Source organism: Eutrigla gurnardus (genome assembly GCF_963514095.1).
Source record: "Eutrigla gurnardus genome assembly, chromosome: 23".
In the NCBI taxonomy this organism is placed as follows: domain Eukaryota; kingdom Metazoa; phylum Chordata; class Actinopteri; order Perciformes; family Triglidae; genus Eutrigla; species Eutrigla gurnardus.
Genome location: NC_139934.1, coordinates 11536941 through 11560946, shown reverse-complemented (window position 1 = coordinate 11560946; position 24006 = coordinate 11536941). Strand labels below are relative to the sequence as shown.

Here is a 24006-nt window from a genome sequence, read left to right as displayed (position 1 = left end):
ATCGAGTTTCGAACAATCTTATCCTGGTTGCCGCTTCTCCAATTGGGAGGATTTGCTGCTTTTCTGTGCCGTATGTCATTAACTGAATGTCTTTTGGATTTTGAACTGTTCAAGAACGAAGACATTTGAAACGTTAAGTTTATAATTTAGTATATTTTTTACACCCAGGGATGTGCCGATATGAAAATTAGCGTAGTTATTGTCATAATGTTACTAGACACATTAGCTGTGCAGCTCTAGTCTGTGATGCTTTATTTAAGTTAGCCCATCCCGTGGTTATATTATGAAGTAAATTTCCTACTTTGTAAATCCCCAAAAATATATCCAGTATTCAAGTGGTCACATGCTATGAAGCACCTGGGTGTTCAGGATTTCATTGGCTTCACTGAGACGTGCCCACACTCCTGGGTTGTTTTAGTTTTGGTTAATCAAGGCAAAAATACAAGAGCCGTTCTGTGCGGTGTGTTCAATGCCTAGTGATGATAAATGGGAATGAAATCCAGTAAGGAGGCAACAGGGTGGCATAGTTAGCAGGAGGACCAGCTTTCAGCAAGGAGACCTGTGATGACAAGCATCTGCCCCGCTCAAACATTCAAACCCCACCAGCCCCAATTTAGCTGTCTGGAATAAAGGGCAGGATAATTTCCTCATGACGGTCAAGAGTAGCGCTAGAATAATTTCAAGACTGCAACATGTAGTATTATTCAGAAAAGGGCTATAACTGAAAAACATTGCTGTTACAGATGAATCCGACAGTTTAATTGATTGCGGGTCATTTTGTGTGTAGATTGTTTTGCAAGCTACTTGCAGACATTAGCATTAAATACGCAATGTTAACCACGACTTTCATTGTCACTGAATTTTCCGCCAATTTCAGAAATCTTTGACAAAACAGATGAGGAAAAATACAGTATAATTTTAGTCGCACAATTAAGAAGGCATTTCTGAAATGCTTGTTATTGTTTGCCGTTAATGCGAACCAGTATCTTTTGTGCTGAATGAGCTTTGCAAGCCAAAGCTGTACCAATGCATGCTTTGAAAAAGGAGTCCTTGACAGTTGACACAATGACTTGTGGCCAGCGCTGCGTTTCTGCAGCAAATGTCTGCACACAGGCTAGAGGCATCGAGTGCGATCCTCAGAGCAGCCGGTGTGGTTATCATATCCTTACCAGAACCTCTACCTGCTCCCTCATTGATGGCAAGAGCACGACGGCATGAACTACACTAGTGTTGCTGCAGTCGATCTCGACTCCTCGCTGCTATCCCTCCCCCCGGGTTCCCTCTCGGTCCAGCGGTGAGTCATCAGCCCAGCAGAGAGTGAGATGGGGGGGAAAGGGGAGCGGGAAAGGGTGGTTCATTCAGGGTTCAAGGCTCCCTCGCCTCGTCCCCTCTTCACTTTTCTGACAGTTTCCCCCGAGCACATGACCCGTCTCAACCCTCAACTCCAGTCGTTCTGTGTGGCTCTTTGGCTACAGTCACACTTGTCACTGCGGTGCAGTTTTTTTCATTATGAATATCTAATTTTGTCAGTTCACGTCTTTGCACTTGGCCTGAAATATATAATATACCCTCGGCCGTATTTACGTCAAACAGCCCACATGACTTTGTCTTGTTCTAAATTTTTTTTTCATTGCTAATGTGAGTTAGCAGACCTTCTATCCAATATAAACCAATCACTTCCACTTTTTTAGGACAGTGTCTTAATTGTACCCTGGCAAGTTTAAACGGGTAAATCACGCTGGATGTATAGATGTATAGTAGCCTCAGACTGTGCCAGTGTAAAGCCTATTTAATTAAAAAATAATAATTAAACTTTACATCAGAATGGGACATCGAAAGAGGATGGATACTTGCAAATGCGGTAAAGAAAGGAAATTGCACTCACACATAGATATCTGACTCTTTAGTGAAGAGGTTCCTTAGCTGCCTCTCTAACCTGTCTGAGGTGTGATAATGCGGTGCTGCACAACTCTGTTGAATGTTTCCTCTATCCTCTGTCTGCCTGAACAGAGAACAACAAGCCCACTCATGAACTCTGGCCTGAACATTTGTCATGAAGAACACTCCAGCTTTACTAGTTTCGTTTTTACATTCATGACCCAGAGCTGGAGCCCTGACAGACATGAGTGAAGGGATTTAACCTTTTGTCCAGTAATACCAAGTTCTCTATTGATTTTTTTTAAAAATTGAGGCAAATCAGTCCAGTGATGACCTCTGTGTAGATCCAGTGCGACCATCTCAATTTAGGACACTTGTTATTTGAGGACTGAATGGAGCCAGGTGGCAGGCAGGAGAGAGGAAACGGAGTCAGAGCTGGAGGATTCACAAAGGAGACTTCATTAAAGATATAACATGCATTAACCGTGTGTGTGTGTGTGTGTGTGTGTGTGTGTGTGTGTGTGTGTGTGTGTGTGTGTGTGTGTGTGTGTGTGTGTGTGTGTGTGTGTGTGTGTGTGTGTGTGTGTGTGTGTGTGTGTGTGTGTGTGTGTGTGTGTGTGTGTGTGTGTGTGTGTGTGTGTGTGTGTGAGTCCAGGTTGGCTACACAGCACGCTGGAAATTTCATTACTTTGTGTTCAGGACGTATATTGTATGTGTATATGGAGTATGTACTCGCTCAGTATGTTCCAGCCGCTGAGCCAGATTACACTCGTTAATGTGTACAGTCGGTGTGCAAGCGAGTGCACGTCTAGATGTCTTATTGATTTTGTGCCAGGCCAAGACGGGGTTTAAAAAGTCTGTCCATATGGAGCATTGATGTCGGGGAGTGCGGTCAAGAGGAGAGAGAGAGAGAGAAGGAAAATGAACGGAGGGAGAGAGGGACAGAATGAGGAGGCCTTTTCTTTGGCTTTTCTGCCTCTGTCATTAAGCTCTCCCATGTCAAAGACAGATGGAGCTAGTGCCCTGTGTGTGTGTGTGTGTGTGTGTTCACTTGCAAGTGCAGACTGATGTGACCCACCCAACTCCACACACACACACACACCATTGAGCCCTGCCCTTAATTCTGCCTCCAGCGGGGCGTCTCAGGGCAGCTACCAGATCTCTGCCATCTGCAGTCAGTCAGCCTTGAGGGTCGGGCAGCTCATTGGCAGTCAGTTAACTACTCAACTAAGTTCTCTCCGTTTCTGCTTGTGTAACATTAAACTTTATTACTCATGAACATTTTTTTTTTTTTGCGATTCTGATCACATCATCCTTCATCATATCACGTCAACCAACTCTCATCGCAGTCGTTGGGTTGGCAAGCAGAGTGGATTAACGTGAGGGAGATGTAGGAAGTCGGTTTTCTCAAAACGCTGCATGTACTCTTACAGCAACGTATGACTCATTGTTTTGCCACATGTACAACTATAATGACTATAGAATTACATTTTGGATGTTAATAATCAACCATTTAAATGAACTGTTAACAGACGATTAGAAATTTGACCAATCAGTTAAATGGTTGAATGAAATATAACTGCTATACTGTACTTGTATACTCTGTACTATACTGTGCTTGCCAGGCAGACATGCACAGCTTAACTGGGAGACTTACTGGGAAAGTGGCCACAACCTTTCATGAAAATAGAGTCAAGATCATGGCTTCAAAGTGGGTGATAGTTGCTTGTTTTGTGCATCCTCTGCATCTGCATTTGACTTGTTTGGGCTTTTTGAAGCAGCTGGGAGGCTTGTTGAGGCCGTCAGCATCCCTGCATGTAAGGCACTGATCTTGCCGGTTAATGATTGGTTAACGAGGGTCAGCTACAGCTCAGGAAAGAAATTCTTAATTAGCATCCCTAATCTAAATCCCAGTTTTTGCCATATATATGATTAAAGTACAGCAGTGCAGTGAGGTAGTATCCTTACCTAACGTTGAGCTGGAAAAACTCACGAAGCAAGTTAATGATACCGTCCACAAGAAAGTGAATGGATTCCCCCCAAAATTCAAGGCAAACGTCATGCATTGAGCCTTTAATTCCCCTTCATGTGGACAGTATTTGGCCTACCCATGCATTAAGAACGCTGCCATTACTGTCGTATCCAAGCAGGGCCTCCTTTTTTTCAGACTATGTCATTACTATCCTCTGTTTAAATCATCACATTGACAAACCCCAATTGTATAGTAGGGAATTCAACCTGCACATTGTTATTTAACAGATCATCCTCCCCTTCTTTGCATCCATATCCTCTCCCGTCCTTGTGGATAGTAGAGGACCCTCCGTACCAAGTTTGCTAACGGGCACGTTTGAGCGTTTTTGCAGTGACTCTGCCCTGACCACTTCTAGTTGGCGGCTGTGATTGTTGGCACGCATGGTGGCACATGCCAGGCGGCGGTGCCAAGCACAGAGCGAGCCTCCAACTTGAGCCACGTCTCTCTGATGGCTTCTTGGTTGACTTTCTGTCCCTCTTCCTGCATTTGCGTCCTTCTCATTGTCCCCCCCTCTCCTGCCTCCACCCCCTCCTTTTGAAATGCTTTTCCAGGGTTGACTTCGGATATGAGTTCAGCCGCCAAACTTGGCCGCTGTCACTGCCACCGCCACTGTTTTTTTTTTTCTGAATGATTAAATATGTGCTTGAAAGATATGTGCGTAATACCCTTGCTGCAGGCCACACACAGCATGGCATGGTGCGGCTGAGGAAATGAGTGTGTGTGTTAAAGGAAAAGGCTGGTGTTTATGCTCGGTGTGTGTTATAACTGTGTAACAGTGTGTGTTGGGGCTGTGACATCAGTATGCAGATATTTTTCAAAAGGCAGCCAGCGGGCTCGGATTTCAAAATTTCTCTCACTTGGTCCCCTCCACACAAAAACGCGCTCACTCGCTCGGTGAAGCATGTTATTATTTCCACCCATTTTTCTCTGTCCGGTCCATGAAAGGTTTGAACACACGTCACACGCAGGTAACTGCAACAAGGAGCACAGTGTTTCAATCTCAGCATGTTCCCGTCTTTCAAATAGTGCTGATTTTTTGGCAGGGGCTTCTCCAAATAAATGAGTATGAGTTGGTACTCCTCGCAAAAGTCGCTCCTAAGCTCAATAACCGGTTCGCCCAGAGAAGCGAGCCCATCATTTCTTGCTTTACTTATTGTGTCTGGCGAATATCAGCGAGCTTGTTGACAGGTGTCACTTTATGTCGGCTGTACAATGGTTGTCAGTTTCCTCCTCCTCCTCTCGCACGTCAACATGAATGCCTCCTGCACCTGACTGGATGAATGCACCACTTGCTCGACAGCCACAAGTCTTTCTCTAAAAAAAAAAAAAAAGAGAGAGAGAGAGAATCCGTGCAGTTTTAGATTCATGAAAGGAACAAAAAATGTATTTTACTCTTTGTGGAAGCTGTATTATCAGTCATTGATAATACAGTTGTAGACAGAGTGAATGAATTGCCGTTGAAATGAGGTTTTCCTCTGTAACTCTGTGTAAACACACCTTGTTTTCAGCTACGGTTAGTGCAGAGTTCATATATTTGGTGTCAGCGAGACGGCCCAGTGGAAGCCGTGAGGGAGCGCGGTGTTGATAATGAGGTATACAGCCACTCGGAGGAGTTGTGATATCTGCTATCAGCCCTCAGGCAGGGAAACCAGACACCTTTTTATAGGCCTAATCCCTCTTCCCCATCCCTCCTCTTTGCCACGCACTGCTGTTTGTGTGCAATGTCCCCGAGCTCTGTGTGTAGAGTGTGTATGTGTTAACGCGAATCCATATGCACAGATATGCTCTCGTATTCACACAGGGCCTGAGTCAGAGCGCAGTTGACCCATCCGGGCGTGTCAGTGTGCCACATGTGTGAGAAACAGTTTAATTAGGACGCCTGCCGTCACATTTCACATCATGATATCTCATTGTTAGACATTTGAATAATCTGACCTTCTTGTAATCAGAAGAACCCTTTTTATATTTAACTTAAAATGTATCTTTATTTTTGTAAAATCATATTTGCTTAACATAACAGTAGGCAGATGGATGCTTGTGATAAAAAATATTCATTTAAATGGATACATGTTTCAGTAGGTTACTGTATGGTACCACATTTGAATTCCTCGAACCCAAAATATACCCAGTTCTTATTTTCTAGTGACTCAGGAAAAGTGGTTTCAAGACATCCACTCCGTTTAAGGGCAGACCCCATCTTTGTATCGTGATTATAATCTGTTTTAGACCACATCCACATGCACACACTGCCTGCAAGTTGACCTCAGAGGTCACACCCTAACCCACTGACCTTGAGCGTATGAATGATGGCGTCTGGCGTCTGTGGGTTGTGTTTTGGTCCCCTGGGAAGTGCTAGGTCTACAAAAGATGGATGTCTGCGTGTGTTTGTCTATCTGAAGTGTAGACAAAACATGAAAGCGCTCAGCCAAAGGTGTCAGCTATTCTTATTTTCACACATTAAAGTTGTAATATTGTTGCCAACATCTCTTTTTGAAAGTGTGGGAAAATCTTATCTTATGAAGTAGATTCCAATGAGCTTTTATCTGTTTTATCTTTTTGAGTTTAGTCATTTTGATGCATAGATTGAGAGCATACACCACTGCCCATGCCTAGTGTGTCCATTAGAAGTCGCATATTCTTGAGCAACACAGAAAAGCCCAGTCACTGCACATCAATGCTGCGAGGGACAGGTTGTTTCCAGTGTAATGTCTCTTGAGTTCCCATGAGGAGGAGGGTTTTTGTATAGAGTTAAGTGTTGTATCTGTGGGGGGATGAGTTGAGGGATTTATGCTCCTCTGCCAGGTTATTGCTCCACCAACGCATGGCGGCTCTACAGTTGTCAGATTTACAGTCAGATGTAAAATGCACCCCCTCAAAAATATAAAAACACACTGGAGCAAAGGGGCATAAGACAACAAGAAAAATGATCATTTGTTTTGCTTCTGGTACTTGTTGTTTGTTGACGGAGAGGTAAACATGGAGGAGGTTGAAAGGCCCAGAAATCTTATTTTTATTGTTTTTCGGGACACATTTGAATGTGAAAGCTAGCATGTTTCTGTCACTCTCCATCAGTGTAAGACGTTAAATGCTTGGTATATGGTAAAGCACTGCATGGCGCACCTTCATCTAGTGTAGAAATATAGTTAAGTTCTGATTATGGATGCATATTTTAAGCAGTTTCTTGATTGTTGGCCACCTCAATGATCCAACACAATATCGGTAATAAAACGTCCCTCAGCTGCAGAATATTGCTTTGGAAAGCTGATTGTCTGCTAACATTAATATACAGGCGTTTGTAAAGCACGGAAAAGTTTGTGAGACAAAAAACTCAACTTTGCTCTTGTTTGATTTATTAGAGATGTATCAAATACACGCCTGGGCAACAGAGCAAAAACTGTATGTGTATGTGTGTGCACTTTTTTGCACACGCATGTGTCTGTGTGCACACAGTGCATGTCAGGGTGTGTATTTGGGTCTCTTCAGAGCCTTTGGGTGTTGCTGTGTGTTTTTTCCCCCCGGTGCTGTTTGGACTGTCAGTCACAGCTGTCAACCACATCCCCGTATGAACGGCAGGCTGGGTTCACACACTCTCGTTCAACCCCCCGTTGCATGTGCACGTGTTGACGTGTGTTAACGCCTATTTGTGTGTTAGCATGGGAAGGTGGGTGGTCGATGCTCTATTCATAGCAACCGCCATCCCTCTCTGTCACCAAAACCTCATATGTCACACTACCTGTCAAGGAACGATGAGAGGACCCCTCGAGTTTTCCCTCCATGCAGAGGCTCATTTTATTCTATTACCAACCTATCTGTGCACTGCAGATGCACGTTTGCGTGTTTAACTGGAAGAGACTTTGCAGAAGTGATTTACTAATGAAAGCTACGACCCAGCTACATTTAGTGTTAATTAGTTTGTCTTGTTTGGCAACGACGGGCTAAACATAAACCGTCTTTCAATTTCAGGAGTCACCCAGTTTAACTTTTATTAATTTAAGCTTATTAACTTCAGGCTGTTGAACCGGAACTTTCAGTAATTGGATAAAGTAGCTTCTGGGAAAGAAGATGTGCAATTTTAGCTGTCGGATATACATACCGCCTGCCCCTATGTATGATCATTTTTAATGTATACTGAGCATCTTTTGCACAACTTCCTCTTATGAATTTAGCCTTTTCACTTGGTAGTTTAATCAGACCCGGACATCCCTAATTCAGTCATTTGGCAGCAGGTGCAATGCCAGATCTTAAGCAGCAAAATTAAAGTAGTTTTACGTATTTAATGAACATGTGCCACAGTACAGTTTTTGCCTCATATGCACTATAATATACCAAACAAATTCAAATACAGTTTTGTTGTCATTTAAACACGATTCTGATTGAAACAGGCTGTCTTTATATGTTTGAAATGTCGAGGAGTCCTGACAGGATGTGACAGTTCAGGCTAAAACATGGTTGTGGTGCAGGTCAACAACGTCCGGCACAAGATCGGAAATTTTTGTTTTTGAAAAGTTGTAAGGCTTTCGAGTTTTATTGTGAAAGTTTTATTGCCAAAATCTTCTCATTTGAATAAAGATTTAAGGCCTCAAAAAATGTTGTTTAATCTTGTTAAACAGAAGAAGAAAAGAACTCCCCTCTTCCTCCACCCTTTTCACTGTAAGAACTCCCCTCTGATTTCTAGATGACTGGATCTCTGCATCCACCGTCAGCTCTGGTTCAAATCTGAACCAGAGCTGCTTCTTCTAAAAGATGCTCACTATGACTCGAGGGTTTGCGGTTGTGTGTGTGTGTGTGTGTGTGTGTGTGTGTGTGTTCTGTGAAAGAGGCCTGGGGGGGGGGGGGGGGGTTTGGAGTGGAGTTTCACTTTGAGACTCGGAGTCCTAGCTGCTGTTGGTTAGAGGTGTTGGGTTTTAATAAGTTACCACAAAAACATGGTCTGTCACCCTTTGGCTGCTCTGAAATTAAAGTCTCATACCCTGCATATCCGTGGACATCTGTGTGTTTATGCTAAAGCATTACGCGTAGTATGTAGGCATAATTAACAATTGATATAATATTGGTTATATAGCAATATTTGTTTGGGAATTGATGATAATTGGGGAAATGCTAAAAGGCCATACCTGTTTGAAGTAAATCTCATCAATGGCAATATTCAGAAGCCTATAATTCAACATTTTAATGCCCTCTTTCTTCCAATAACATTACAAGCATTTTATTTTTCCCTCAGAATATTGTTGTTGGCAGGACGGAGGCACTTTTATCATTTTTCCCATGGCTCTCAGGCTATAGTTTTGTTCCAAACAGCATGGAGAACAGTTTGGTTGGTGAACGCAATCCATCTTCTGTAAAGAAAAAAAAGAAGCTGACAATCTCAGCTTGCAAAGTTGCATCAGAATGGAAATACCAGGCTCTAAACTTCAACACTGTAAAGGATGTTCCCGTCACTGTCTCAGATTAATGTGGGCCATCGGGCGAACAAACAGGTGACGGGAGCTAAACAACATGATGGGAGCGAGCGCGTGCGTTACTTTCCACGTTCTGCTTCACTTCTGTGTCTAAAACTTTCAACCAATAGCTAACGCTCTCCCGTGGTTCTGTTAGGACCCTCATTCTGTCAGTCACGAGCCAGGAGACGACGCTAAGCGCGGTGCTTCTGCCAGCCATAGTCCATAAAATTAAATTGAAATCAGCTTTCCTTTTCCGACAGTTGCAGCTTTAAATCTTTTCCTTTACTGGAACCGATAAGTTACATCTAGTCTGTGAGTCTTAGAGTAACAAAGTATAAAAGTGATATAAAGGATGGAATTGTTAGTTGTAGTGACATATGTAGGGGATAAAATATACAAATAAATCTGCAGATTTGGAGAAAAAATATATTGCATCAATATAGTTTTTTCACTAAACTTCAAAAACAGCAGTATGATCATTTTAAAAGATATAAGCATAACATTCTCCCATTATAGAAGGTAGAACTAGCACATTTTTGCTTGTTATTTTAGTAGTTGCAGACTATGCTTCATTGATGATTGTTGCTGCTCTATTCGACATCATTTAACTGAGCTTACCCCAAATAATCTTTGCTTATTATCGCCTGGTGTTGGTTATGCTGTCGCCTCAGCTTTCCTCAGAGTTTGCACCTTTTTTAAATGGACCCCAAACAACAGCCACTATTGGTGCTCCTCTAAGCCAACAGTGACCTCACTCTCACTTCCCAGTGAAAGCCGGACATCCTCCTTCCATCTACTGTAAATGGAACAACTGTTCGTCCCATCTCACACCAGTTCACTGGCCTTGGCACACTTACCCATTAGTGACCATGCCAGGGTAAGCTACCGTCGAGTTGGCTTAGCAGCTTAATGGGCCTATCAGGTTCCTAATAGGATATTGCCAAAGTAAAAAGACCTCATTACAGGGATCACAATCAGAAGGGATAAGAGTAGTGCGGGAAACGAGTTTAATGGTTTCCAAGTCTTGAAGAAGCAGAGGTTTAGATTCGTGCAGAACAAGGTGGTTGTGTGTGTGTCGCTCGAGACGTGTTCATTATTTGGAGGAACTTATGTCTGCATAGAAATATTAACATATGTTTTGGCTTTTGCAATGTACTTTTTAAAAAAAGAAGGCTCATGTTGACAAATATTTATTTTGATACATTAGTCTGTTCAAATAGGACTGGACAGATGAGAGGGGATATGGGGGAAGTGGTTTAAACTACTGTGGTGTGTCGTTAGTTTTGTGAAATGGACATAATTAACTTTTGAAATAATTGCTTCCCCATATTCTTTTTTTCGGATGTGTTCAGTGGAAGCCAGCTCGACGGTTTCGCAACATCTACTTCTGAAATTTCATTTTAAAAGTGCAGCGGTAGGCAATGCTGACTGAAGAAGTTTCCAGTGGTTTTGTGTTATGCTTGTTTATTTTAGGCATTTACTTGATACTCTCAAGGGCCACGACGGTCGGGGTCAAAAAGACGAGTCCTAAGCTTCTTTAGTGCAACAAACTGCACCAAATCCTTGAGTCTGTTTTTCTCTCCATCTATTATAACTGATAAATAAGATTGTTAGTTTAATGCTTGTCGTGCTGTATATCATTGTTGTGAATCCTATCCTTTCTTACTGCTCTTTGCCTTCAGTGTTTCCCACTCAAATTGCATCCAGTGGAATCAGTGATGGTAAGCAGGAGGTGAGGAGGAGGAGGAAGGAAGGGAGAGTAATGATAACGGATGGAGAGCAAATCAGACTAAACTCCTCTTCATACACGGCTTCCTTTTCCTCCATTGACCTCTGGCCTGCGTTGAGCGCGTCTGTGTGTGTGTTTGCGTGTGTGTTAGAGGCAAAAAGAGTCAGTTTTAGTGGTCACAGTTGCCTCATTAATGCTGCAGCACGCGTAATAAGGAGTTCATCTTTTTTGAATCAGTACTTGTGTTGCACTTTTGCAGAGATGGAGCATGCATTGTTTCACAAAATGGGATTAAATGGAGAAACAGGCAAAATTATAGAACAAAAATGGCCCGTTACAATATATTTTGGTGGGTCTTGTTTCTAGGTTTTGAGCCCATTTTGATATTGAATGATGTTCTGAGCTTTTGTGCAACTTTTCTGGAGTCCAAATTCTGTATGTGAACTTTCTTGAACTATGCCATCAAGTCAAACCCGACTGGGGGAAAAAAAACCCTGCAGATGCAACAGTCAGCGTACCTTTCTTTTGTCTTTGCAACTCTACCTCTTGCGGTTTCCTGTGTTTGGTCCTCTTTTCTTGTTGGTGTTTGTGTCTTGAGTGTAAAAGTTAGCTCAGTAGAGGCGATGCGAAGCGGTGGTTTTCCACAGAACTTGCAAAGCCGACACTTTTGACCGCCCCATCTACATTTTCTACCTATCAATTCCACACAGTGAAACCCATCTTACTGTCCACCACATAAAGCACTCGAAGCCGTTTTGCAGAGATTAGGGATGTAAATTTGAATGCTTGCATGTTGTAAACACACACAGAAACCCAGTCTGTGTGTCTTTTCATCAGATTTAAAATGGTATGTAAATGTTACCATGACCGTTTCATGTTATTGCATGCAGACATAGCTCCCCCTCTAAATCGTTGCACTTGCGTAGAGCCCATTCTTCTTCTCTCCACAACACGCCGTCCAATTCTTCTTGCATCGCCTTTATTCTCACCCACACTTTCCCCGCAGTATCCTTCCCTCATCGCTCCCTGTTTACAGTGGGAGGGGGGGTTAGAAAGGGAAGGAGGGGAGAGAGAGAGAAGAGAGCCGTCTGGAATCCATTAGCCAGTTGAGGCATCAGTGTTTCACTGTGGGAACCTTATTGATTGCCCTCCTTTATAATTATTCCACCTCCACTCCCTCCTTTTGGCTCTTGCACCAATCATGCTTTTAGTTTCTCTCGCTTTCTCCTGCCCTTTATCCCCTCTTTGCCTTTTTTTTCCTTTCTTTTTTTTGCTCTTTTCATCCCTCTATTTGCGCTTGCCAGCGTCTTGTATCAGATTCCCCTGCGTGCCAAAACCCCTAACCAACTGAGTGACACACTATCTGTGTGTTTATTGATGGCATGTAAGATGTATTGACATACTTATCAGCAGCATGCAAAGCTACCACATCCTACATAAGCAGAAAATCTGACTCACTCTGTGTCCATCTTGTAGACCGACACACGCACACACCTCCATGCAGTCGCCTCCATAGACAGATATGATCATAGGTAACAGCACACATGGTTCGATACGTATATAAGGTGTAAGGATCAATGTTATTATTCATTCATTTTTTTGGACAAAAGTTTTCCCAAGTATTTGGAAAGAAAACAAGGACATTTGCAGTGTTGTTTTCACGTCACCTCTAGAAGTATGTGCACTAAAGGAACATTAGCGTGGTTCTCCAGAATGTGTCGCCTGTGAGTGAGTGTGACACACGCTCCACCTTTACCTCACTAAGATGATGCAAGTGAGCATGTTTGTCAGGGTTGCATCTAGAGCTGTACAAGTACTATATAAGATTCTCTTAAAATGTGTGTTTCATATCTGCGCATATCCTTCAGTGTATGCTAATACAGAAATCGATCGCGCTCTAATTTTAACATCCAACATTGTGTTTTCCCAATTTAAACAGAACATACTTGTGTTGTTCAATCAATTAAACTGTATAACAAATGGTAAAACCTGAACAAAACTCTGCTCACTTTAATCAGCAGCTGACTGACGAGCTAGACATGGGCACTTGACTTGGGTCTTGAGGAGTTGTTGGGAAAGGTGCCGCTAAAACAGCCAAAGAAAAAAGAAAATTAACTTTGCACAAATAAATAACATATAATGCAAATTTTAAAAATAATAAGTGCTTCTCACTGTCCTTCTATGAAGAACCTTGCGTCTAGCCTAGAGCGTGTTGCCTGTGACACATCGTACACATCACTGCATTACCAACACAAGAAAAAAGAAGTTGATAAGAAAATAGTCATTCTCAGCTGTGATGTGTTGTAAGTTGACGTCCTTTTTCCGTGCATGTGGTTAAAAGTGGTTTCCTTGTTACATACAATCAATGACTATGAGCTTTCTAGTATGATTCAGTCACAGTTTAAGCAATACTCGCCTGCTGGAAGCCTGATGAATCAGTAAGTCCACTGTCCACTTTCAGGACATTTTTATAATGAGTGAATATGATGCTGTCACAAAAGATATTAATTGTACGGTAATGATGTCTACGACATCCAGAATTGGGAAATGAGGTGTTATTCATGTGTCATCCTCCAAGTTTTTATTTTTTATTATTTTTTTTTTACGTGAACTAGGTTACCCCGCATTTTCCTTTTAGATCTTCAAGGGGTCTTATTGTGGCCCCCGCACCCAGCAGCATGACTAACACTTCGTCTGTTAAGTGGGTTGATTGAAGTACTTAGCGGCAAATTGAACGCCGTTTCCTGTGTGTGTGTGTGTGTGTGTGTGTGTGTGTGTGTGTGTGTGTGTGTGTGTGTGTGTGTGTGTGTGTGTGTGTGTGTGTGTGTGTGTGTGTGTGTGTGTGCGTGTGTGCGTGTGCGTGTGTGCGTGTGCGTGTGCGCGTGTGTGTGAGAGCTGTGGACAGGTAGCAGACTTATTTAGAAAACTGCTCAATCGTTAGTTTCCAAAACATCTTTTCAGGCAGGACTTTTAATTTCTCATCTACTTGTATTTTACCAAAAGTCTTAATTAATTCAACACATACTTGCCTAATAATAATTGCGTGCTGCCAGTAATGAGTAATCTTGTCATTTGTTTTTGGTAAATTTCATTTTGAAATAACGTTTTGTAACATCGTGTCCTAGTCTACACAGCTCAGCACCGTACTCTCTGCTTGTAATAATCATTTTTCAAACATTTAAAGAAATATTTTGACACACATTTGCATGAGAATTTAACTGACTCACTCTCCTTGTTAAATAAAGTTTTTGTTTGTTTTGTTATTCCACCACCCACTGCTTCGTTGTCAAGTACTATGATGTACTTCATATGTATAATACAGAGGTGTTTACCCTGTTATATCTCAGCGGTGTCTAACTTTCAAAATGCTGCATGTTGCCTCAGAGCAAGGGAAATGTGCCCTCAGCTATTATGCACCACTGAACTGGAAGCAGCGTCATGATCAAGTCTCGTGCTCTTTTGCAATACTGTTCCTGTTATAATCAGTTTGTTACATTTTTTTTACGAGTGTTATACACTTGATGGATTTAGTACAATGTGGTCAAGTAAACGGGCCTGTATCGCCCCACATCTATGATTTATTAGACATTTAAAGGTGTAGGTTGTAAAAACCGAGATAACCAAGATAAGTATGTGTAGTCACTGTAATCTCAAGCCGTCTACACCTTTTATTATTTTGTGTGGTGTCGAGAAATTGAATGTTATTGAAACAAGATGAGCTTTTTTTTTTGTGTTCATGCACCTGTTTCTTAACGCTGTTTGAATAAAGATCAGTGTCTGTACACCTGGCTGCTGACGCGGGACACGTCCTGTCACTGGGCTTTTATTTGAACACAGTGACACTCCACGCTGTCAAGGCCACAGCGACAGGCGTGCGTGTGCGTGTGTGTGTGTGTGTACCATTGTGTAATGCAGTGTTTACTCTGTGTGTTTGTGGTTGATAACCAGCCCACTCATGTTTTCTTCTCACTTTGTGTTTTTGCAGGAAGTTTGGGGAGCGCCCTCAGCCACTGCGCCTAACAAGGTGAGCGTGTGTATACACGTGTGTGTGTGTGTGTGTGTGTGTGTGTGTGTGTGTGTGTGTGAATGCGCACAGACTTATATTCTTCCCATAACACCGTCTGTTGTCACAGTTGTCATAGTAGAGTGTACACAACAGTCATTCAAGAACAACACGTCGCCCCACTCTTCAGTAAATGCTGCTAGAACTTCTGAAGCAGTTCGGGAACTCCCGTATGCGTTATGATATGAAGTTTGTCACCTTTATGTGCACGTTGAGATGGAAATCTCTGTGAAAGCACATTACTTTGGTGCAATTCTTTTCCCATTATCATTCTTTACACAATTGGTCACGGGGCATTGGATTGGATTCACGCAACACATTCAAATAGCCAGTAAACGATTTTCTATTGGCTAACTACTTAGCGTTGAGGCACTGATGATATCATGTCTGGTGGTGATGCAAATAGAGCTGGAGCTACGTTTGTATCGACCACAGAATAAATATGCGTCAATCGGCCGCTTGTTGTTGCCACAATCCCGACGACAACAACAACGGCACTGAAACAAACACATTGCGTGTGTTGATTTACGGTGTTGTTCTGGCCCCGATCGGCCATTCTTCCAGCATTGGACAGCTGTTGTCTGTTGACCGCTGCTGCATTACATCATATTTGTTCTGCTTTTTGTGGTTTTTATTAGTTGGATCTCTGTAGTTTCTCACTCTCTGAGACATCCTGTAACATGCTTGTATCCCATGTCCAGAAAAGCAATATTGAATCTCTTCCAAGGCCTCTGTTTGCACTGCGCCGCAGGTTTTTGATTATTCTGTTCCTCGCATGTTTGTTCCAAGTCATTTGGGTGAACACAGGACGTTGATGGATGCTGTGGCTTGCTTCTGGACGCTCTGTGTGCATGCACTTGTTTGCATGTCGGTGTGTCTCGGGTTGCGTTTTCGCGTGGCGTGCATGTGCTCGTGTGTTGCGTGTGTCCCTCAGCAGGGAAAATGAGGGGTTTGCACATTGCCTGGAACAGCAGAGCATGGTTTTGGGGGAAAAGGGGCCCCAGCACCTTTTGATGTGTCCCCCCTCTTCATTCATGTGCTGCCAGTCCGCTGGCTTCCACCGGCCCCTCCGTTCTTCTGATGGTTCTGATGGTTCTGATGGCCAGAAATATAACGGATAACACTCTTTAGCCAGTCTGAAAACGCAACTCTTTTTAGTGTCTTTGTAACCCGTGTTTATCACGGGGTTCTTTGTTTCTCTCTGTATCTGGCTCAGTGTCCTGCATTGTCACTCACACCCACTTCTTGCAGCAACAGCAGTCCCACGATTTGCTGTCAGGCAGCAGAGCAGACGGCTAAAATAGTGCACCGTCCTGCAGGGGCTTTTTTAGGGCAGCTCAAGCTCCCGGGTCCTGCAGGGCCGCCCTGTCAAGAAGGCTACTCGACTGGAAATACAACACATGACACGCACACACCGGAAATGAGCGTGCACGGAACATGCGCGCACAACACACACTCCTTACATGCAGACAGACACTCGAGCGCTAATCTACACACAAACAGACACGACACATGAACATACAGGCTGGATAAGCTGCTCTGTCAGGGGAGCCACCCCTCAAAGGGCTTATTCTCCCAAACAACAGGGGAAGGGCCGGCGCTGCAGAATCCACCGCCTCAGATGGAAATGCTCAGTAGCAACCGGTTTTACTTAACCACTTTTTGTCAAAAAGGCCTAAATTCTTAAGACCAGAACAAAACCAGTGCCAGGATATTATTTGGTTTGGAGTTGCATGCTTTTGTTCTTTTAATGATTTAGTTTTGCTTTTCCTCTTACTTAGAGATGATGACATGACGGACAAGTGAATTTTCTTTTACAACACCCTGTTCATTTTAGGCAACATCCGATCATTAGAGGCTCACAGGGGCCTTCTGGAGGTCAGACCTCAAACACAGCAAGCACTTGTCTGTAGTAGGGTCACTAGGCTCCCAGATTCACAAATGGAGATTTAAAAGGAGGAGCAGCCTGAACCGGCTGATTGTTAATGTCTTAACCCAAGCCTGACACCGTGTATGTGTGTAATCTACCTTTTGTGATTCACAAGGGCGAACGCTGATTTCAGTCTGATCGTCTTAATTGAGCTATTTCACAATGCGCGCGCGTATTAGCATGCCCCTCCCCCTGTGTGTGTGCGTGCATGCGTGTGTGTGTGCGTGAGTGTTCACAGGGGGTCATGTGACAGGATCGCTCCGCTGTAGACGCTGTGACAGATGAACGGGACAGATGCCCGTCTGCTCTGCTGCATCTGTAGCCTGGCTTAACCTAGCCCCTCCTCACACACACACACACACACACACACACACTCACACACACTCACACTCACACACACACATTCACACACTCGTCAGACCTCCCTAGTGCCTGCTGTTAAATATGTTTTTTTGTCTGATCTGTTGATCTCCTGCTCTCTTCTTCTCTCTTACTTGCATTTGCTTTACACATTTAATCTAAAATCTGCTGCTTGTTGGTTGTTTGCTCCTGTGTTGGTTCACTTTTGTTACCTGCATATTGCATATTTGGCCTAAGTTTTTATTTTTTTGCTTAGATCCATGGCCTGTTTGTGATTTCTTCTCCCTGCTTTTGTGCTACTTTGTTCCTATTCCATGTGAATGTGGCTTTGTGTCTCTTTGAGTTAAGACTGAAATGCCCATGACCCCAACCTTCTGTCTCAGGGCATTGATTTCCTCGTTTGCGCTATTTTTTTCCCCCGTTTGTTATGTCCCTCTAGTTATATATGTATTTGAGTGTTTTTGGGTCATCCTGTCCTTTCTTATGTTTATATGCATGTTGATATTCTTTTAATGCGTATGTCTGAATTGTTTTCATTTTGCCCGTCTGCACTCCGCACGCTATTCTTGCGTAGGAAGTTATGCCGTGCACTGGTCACTGTCATTCTCACTTCTCCTTCCCATCTTCTGCTTTCAGAAGGAGACATTTCTATCTTGCCCTCTCGCTGTCACTTTGTCTCCTTAAATGACATTGCCTAAAATGATTTGGACAGGGTTTCTTTTTTTGATATTGTTGCTTTTGCTGGAAGCATTTCCTATTTCTGTTCTCTATTGTATCTACTAGCTAGTTACTACTCAGGCATAGCTATTATAGCTGAATACATTATGTATTATATATATGGTATGTGGCTTTTGCCTCCATTCTCCCCATCTGCATCTTATGTATTGGTATAACATTGTCATGGTGTTTCTCTTCTTTTGCATAGGCCTATAATGTCTTGAATACTTATTTGTATTCAAAATATTCAAAACCAAGATGCCATAATTTTTAGGGCTTCAGTCTCACAACAGATGGGAATAGCACCATCATTTTATACACATTTTGACATATTTGGTATCCGTGCAGACCTTGGCCTCCCCGCTATTGAATCTAAAATTCAGTGGGTTTCTTTCAACAATGCTTGGCTAGAAAAGGCACGTTTGTAACGATGGACCCACCACTGGGTTTATGTTATTCATTTGATCCCAGCATATTCCGTTTCATTTGAGTGTTGCCACATGCGGGGCATCTTTGTTATCTATTCCAAGGTTATTTAGGAGTAGCTGTGAAGTGGGATGTTTAACAGGGCATTGGCAATACATGAGGAGGAGGTGTCGCTGAAAGTGAAATCTTATGCTGAAGCCTTTCTGTGTTGACCGGGGAAATGGTCTCTCGCCAACTTGGCCACAGTGGTCTGGAACGGTTTGACAAAAAAAAAGGGAAACCGCGTTAACCGCGAGTCAGCGCTGTCACACGAAACCCACCCAACGCTAGTGTGAGATTCTGTAGTCATAAATGAATTTTACTCACCACCTTGACGGGAATATAAGATGACATTGACAGAAGAGTGAGAGGTGTGTGGCTGAGTGAGTCAATCAGGTGTTGTTAGGTGGCGTTCCAGTAGTAAATCGGAAAAACCGTTCTGTTGCTTATTGCCTGGAATAATTATCACATAAGTCAATGAAAGAGTACTGGGAATCTGGAACAAGGTCAAATTTGGCATTTTTGCTTCTTGAAAAATAACTGTCAAGGTGCCCGAGTGGTTCAGCTGCATACCACGCAACCATAATGTGTGTGCTGCATTTTATCTATGATGTCACCCTTCCTGCAAGTCAGGTCACAGGCATCGTCAGAGGTGTCCAGTGACATGGGGCCTGCAGGCCTGACATCAGCAGGTTCGGACTGTGTATTCTCCATCTAATCAATCATAGCTGTGCGCTCAGGAGCTTCCCCGGGGTTTAATGTGTCTGTGTCTGAATAGGACACTGGCGAGTGTATCGTTCACTTTAGCCCGAGAGGAAGGTTATGTCATTTTCTGTAAACATATTAAAAAAAAAAGGGGGAAGCACGTTCTCGCAAAGAAGTCAGATACATTTTAATCAAAGCAGGACTTTTGAAATGCTGGAGCTGTGTGCACCTTCCCCCCGCTGACTTGATTTAGGAAAAGAAAATAATATTGTCCATGTGGTGTGTAAACGGTATCAGACTGCATTGGATCAGCCTCAAGTGTTTGGAATCCTAGGATTGTACCTCCGTCATTTTCAGTTACTGGCGATCAGTAATTTAGAAAATACTGAATAAACAACTGACCATATTTTTTTTTTTTTTTTTAGTGTTTCCGCGACATTCAAATTGCCAGCTTTTAACCACCAAAAATAATTGTCTCATCACATAGTCAGGCGAGAAATAAAACGTTTCCCGTCCATCCATGAAATGGATAAACCAAAGTTAAAAAAAAACAACCTCTCTGCCTCCCTCCTCTTCTGCACTCGCCTCCCACACACACACACACACACACACACACACACACACACACACACACACACACACACACACACACACACACACACACACACACACACACACACACACACACACACACTGTGAGGGCCCCCCTTGCTTTTCATAACAAAGGCCCTGTCTCAGCGAGCGTGCGGCCCAGTATTGCGTGGCGTAGTGGAAATCTGTGTGTGTCTGAGTGGGAAGCCCTCCGAGCGCCCCGGCGTGTCAGGTGTCACTGACATCTGTGCATGTGCGCCGATCGGGTCGGGGGCGTGTTGATGTCCATGCGTGTGATGCGTCTTAATTGTGCATCTAAGCCCGATCTTTGACCCCCTTGCTTTTCCAGCCCAGCATAAGTCCCTGCTGGTCTCCGGAATATTAAAAATAATTCCGGGCTTGTTTGCGTAGAGGAGGTGTGGGAGGGTTGGAGTTGACAGAAGTAATTGGAGCGCGGACCTTGCAACATTTTGACACGGGATGAGGAATCTTTGCTGGTGAGCTCAGCTCTGTTGTTTTTTGTTTTTTCAGCTCTGGTGTTTTCTTTTTCCTTCTCCTCTCCTTACCTCCCCCCGTACAACCCCTGCTCTTCCTCGTCTCCCCCCCGCGCTCCTCGCCGTCCCTCTGAGCCGGTCATTAACGTTTCGGCCCGCCCCCGCCTCAAACGGACCCAGCTGGGGTAGAACATAGCTTTTTGGCTAGCAGGCTGCGCAGCCTCTGAGGCTTTCCAGAGGTCACTGCGAGTGTACTGTATGTGTGCGGTTTTCTGTATGTTCTCATTCCATACTTCACACATATTCTTTTTGTTTTTTTTCATATTCTTTGACTCCACTCAAGCGTTTCTAAACCTGCTCGACTGACCCCCACACCGAACCCTTGAGGCTCCCTCTGCTTCAGCTTTCAAGTTTCAACACACCTAATATCACATCTGTTGGATCACAAAACGGCTTGTTAATGCACATCTTGCTCCCTCTTTTCATCCTGCAGAGAAGCGATGAGGAATTACCTGAAGGAGCGAGGTGACCAAACTGTCATGATCCTGCACGCAAAAGTTGCACAGAAATCCTACGGCAATGAGAAAAGGTGAGTGAAATATGACTCATCCCATCGAGATTTCCTCGGGCCACGATAATCACTGAATGTTATAAAATTAAGATAGGGCCGATAAGTTTCAACACATTCATAAATGGAACACACCCCCCGGATTTCATCACACTGCGTAATCATTCTGGATCTCTCTCCCGTGTAGGATTAACACTTCATATTCATAAAACTGACTTCTCTTCAGTCTTAGAGGACTCGTTCATCATTCTGGGAAATATGCTGATCTGCTTTCTTGCCGAAGGTTAGATCAGAAGATCAGATATGAGGCGATAGCTAGCAGCTGGTTACTCACCCAACAAAAGGCAACAAAATCCACCTTCCAGCACCTTGAAAGCTGACTAATTAACATGTTATGTCTTGTTTGTTTTAATCCGCACAAAGCTGAAATGTAGTTTTTTTAACGGGGGGGTTGTGTGCCAGACTATTTCTTGGCCGGGAGCAGGCTAACTGTTTCCAGTCCTTCTGCGCCAAGCTTAGACAGACATGACGAAATATTCCTTTAAATTAAAAAACGAGGCTTTTTATAATCTTGACCACTGTTATGTCTCCACTGAATTTTGATTCCTAGTTATTCCAAATTAGGAATAAAAAGTCACTCGTGTGGTTGTGTCAGTCTCTTATTATGAATGATGTTAAAGAAGCCTACACACTGACCTAATGTTGAATACAGCAAACAGCTCAGCTTTAAAAGATATTATTGGCATTGAAACACAAACTTGGGCCCATTCCCTGCGAGGGTTTACTGTGAGGCGGCGTATGTCACCCGAAGGGATCAGGTTGTTGGAGGGAGTGAAAAACACACATTCCAGCTCGCCTCTGTGCAGCGCGGGTACCTCGACCCCTCTGACCTCCTGTATCAAAGGTCAGGGGAGGAAACGAGCGGCGACCTCCTGTGTGAGGCCACGTTCAGGTGAAGGCCGCAGAGAGGCGGAAGGAAAGGGAGCAAGGGGCGGGGGGGCAATGGGATTAGGGGAGATAGTAGGCCCCTGGGGGGGGAGGGGGGTGTACTGGAGAAACCATGGTGCATTTAGGTGTAAGGGCTCCATGATAAGAGCATGCAGGTCAGCTTAAAGTGTTGCTGCCTGTCTCTGTTGTAATCTGGGTGACCACATTTTTCTCTCTCTTGAACTCTGCAACTCGTCTTTTCTTTCTCAAACCCTTCCTGTAACTCTGCTCTCACCTTTTTACCTCTCGCTCATACTTTTTTTATAGCTTTTTCCTCCCCACCCCCCTCTCCTCTCGCTCATTATGCAACTCTCTTCAGCTCTCCATCCTGCGCCTGTTTTCTTGGCCGAGGTGCAACGCTGCTTGCGATCTCATCAGGCCCGTCTCTTGGTAAATCAGCCGCTCGCGGGCCAACTCCGAGACACCTCGGAGAGTTGGAGCGCAACGGGGGAGAAAGGAGTGAGAAAGGTCGAGACGCAGATTAATTCCACAGATAAATATTTGCCGTCTTGTCCTCTTAAAGTGACACCGGTGAAGCAAATGGCAGCGAGTCGAACCAATCCGAACGCCTGTGTCCCATGCATGCTCGCACAGGTTCAGGATCCATGTTGCTCAGTGACGTGCCGATGCAGGGCTTACATTTGTGTGCTCAGTTAAAACCACAGTATCTGAAACCAATCTGCCTTCCAGCTGGATCGCAGACAAGTGTCTGAAGGAGTTTTCTTAGCTGAAGGCGTTTCTGCTGTATCACTGTATTCGCCTCACATACACAAAGACAGTTTATAGCCTCTGTAAAAACCCCCATGATGCTCGTGTTGTACGCGTCTGTTTCGCACCTCCGGTTACTACTTCATGCATCGTAACCCGGGGAGCCCAGCAAAGTGGGTGCATGGAGAATGCAAATGTCTGTCTACTTTCACCTCCTATAAAAAAGCATTAACACCCACAGAGACACCGGTGTTGCGAAATAGGTTTCTTTCCAGTTCCACGCCGACGCGCATGGATTTATTTGAAGTTGTGCTTGTTAAGTGATGAGTTGATTTCACACGTGATAAGGCTAAATTTGGCCTTTTTCCTGATGGGGTTCTGTATTTTTTTTTTAAGTATTTCAAGTGAGACGAACAAGAAATGAACGATGTGCTGAAATGGACATTTATGAAAAGAGACCAGTCTCAGCTGGACTGCTAATGTTGACATCTGCAAAATTGGACTCGACAGCTTGAGGAAAAGAGTGCTTAGTTCAAGTGTGTACAACAGTGTGTTGATGAAAGTTTCTGACTGTCTTGTGGAAGCGTGGCACAGGTCTGCCCCCTTCTGGTGTAAATTAAGAGATGCACGTTTTCCAGACTAGACTGTGTAGATCAGCGGTCTTGTTGACCTTGTTATTCTTAAAGTAATACATTTTTGAGCCCAAATATTCATAGATACATGTGTATGTGTCCAGGTTCTTCTGCCCTCCCCCCTGCGTTTACCTGATGGGCAGTGGCTGGAAGAAAAAGAAGGAACAGATGGAGCGGGACGGCTGCTCCGAGCAGGAGTCGCAGCCTTGTGCCTTCATCGGCATCGGCAACAGCGACCAGGAAATGCAACAGCTAAACTTAGAGGGAAAGGTACACGGTGTTATTTCACTTTTCAAGCAACAACATTCAGTTGTTCATTAGAAGCTATAGTATGTGATTTGAATGTAGAATGTTTTCTGATTACTCTCCTTTCTCTCCACCGTGTCCATCTAGAATTATTGCACAGCCAAAACCTTGTACATATCCGACTCCGACAAGAGAAAGCACTTCATGTTGTCTGTCAAGATGTTCTACGGCAACAGCGCTGACATCGGTGTCTTCCTCAGCAAGAGGATCAAAGTCATCTCCAAGCCCTCCAAAAAGAAGCAGTCCCTCAAAAACGCTGACTGTGAGTTTGTGTGTCACACACGATGAGTTCTGGTCGTGGCTGTAGGTGCCTTTTATGGATTTAAAAAAGGGTTGCGTTTTGAGTTAAGCTGAGGATTGTTGGTGGGATATTAAATATGGGATGTTAAGGATTAAATAT

General features: G+C 43.7%; 1 protein-coding gene across 1 annotated transcript in view; it reads left to right on the top strand.

Annotated features, from left to right (window-relative positions):
* Positions 1–24006, top strand: part of rbpjb (recombination signal binding protein for immunoglobulin kappa J region b) — a 35237-nt gene that overhangs the window by 7656 nt on the left and 3575 nt on the right. The window contains exons 2-5 of the mRNA XM_084003652.1: positions 15066–15104; positions 20899–20994; positions 23405–23570; positions 23694–23868. Coding sequence (XP_083859778.1) covers positions 15066–15104; positions 20899–20994; positions 23405–23570; positions 23694–23868 — 476 coding nt within the window. The remainder of the gene's footprint in view (positions 1–15065; positions 15105–20898; positions 20995–23404; positions 23571–23693; positions 23869–24006) is intronic.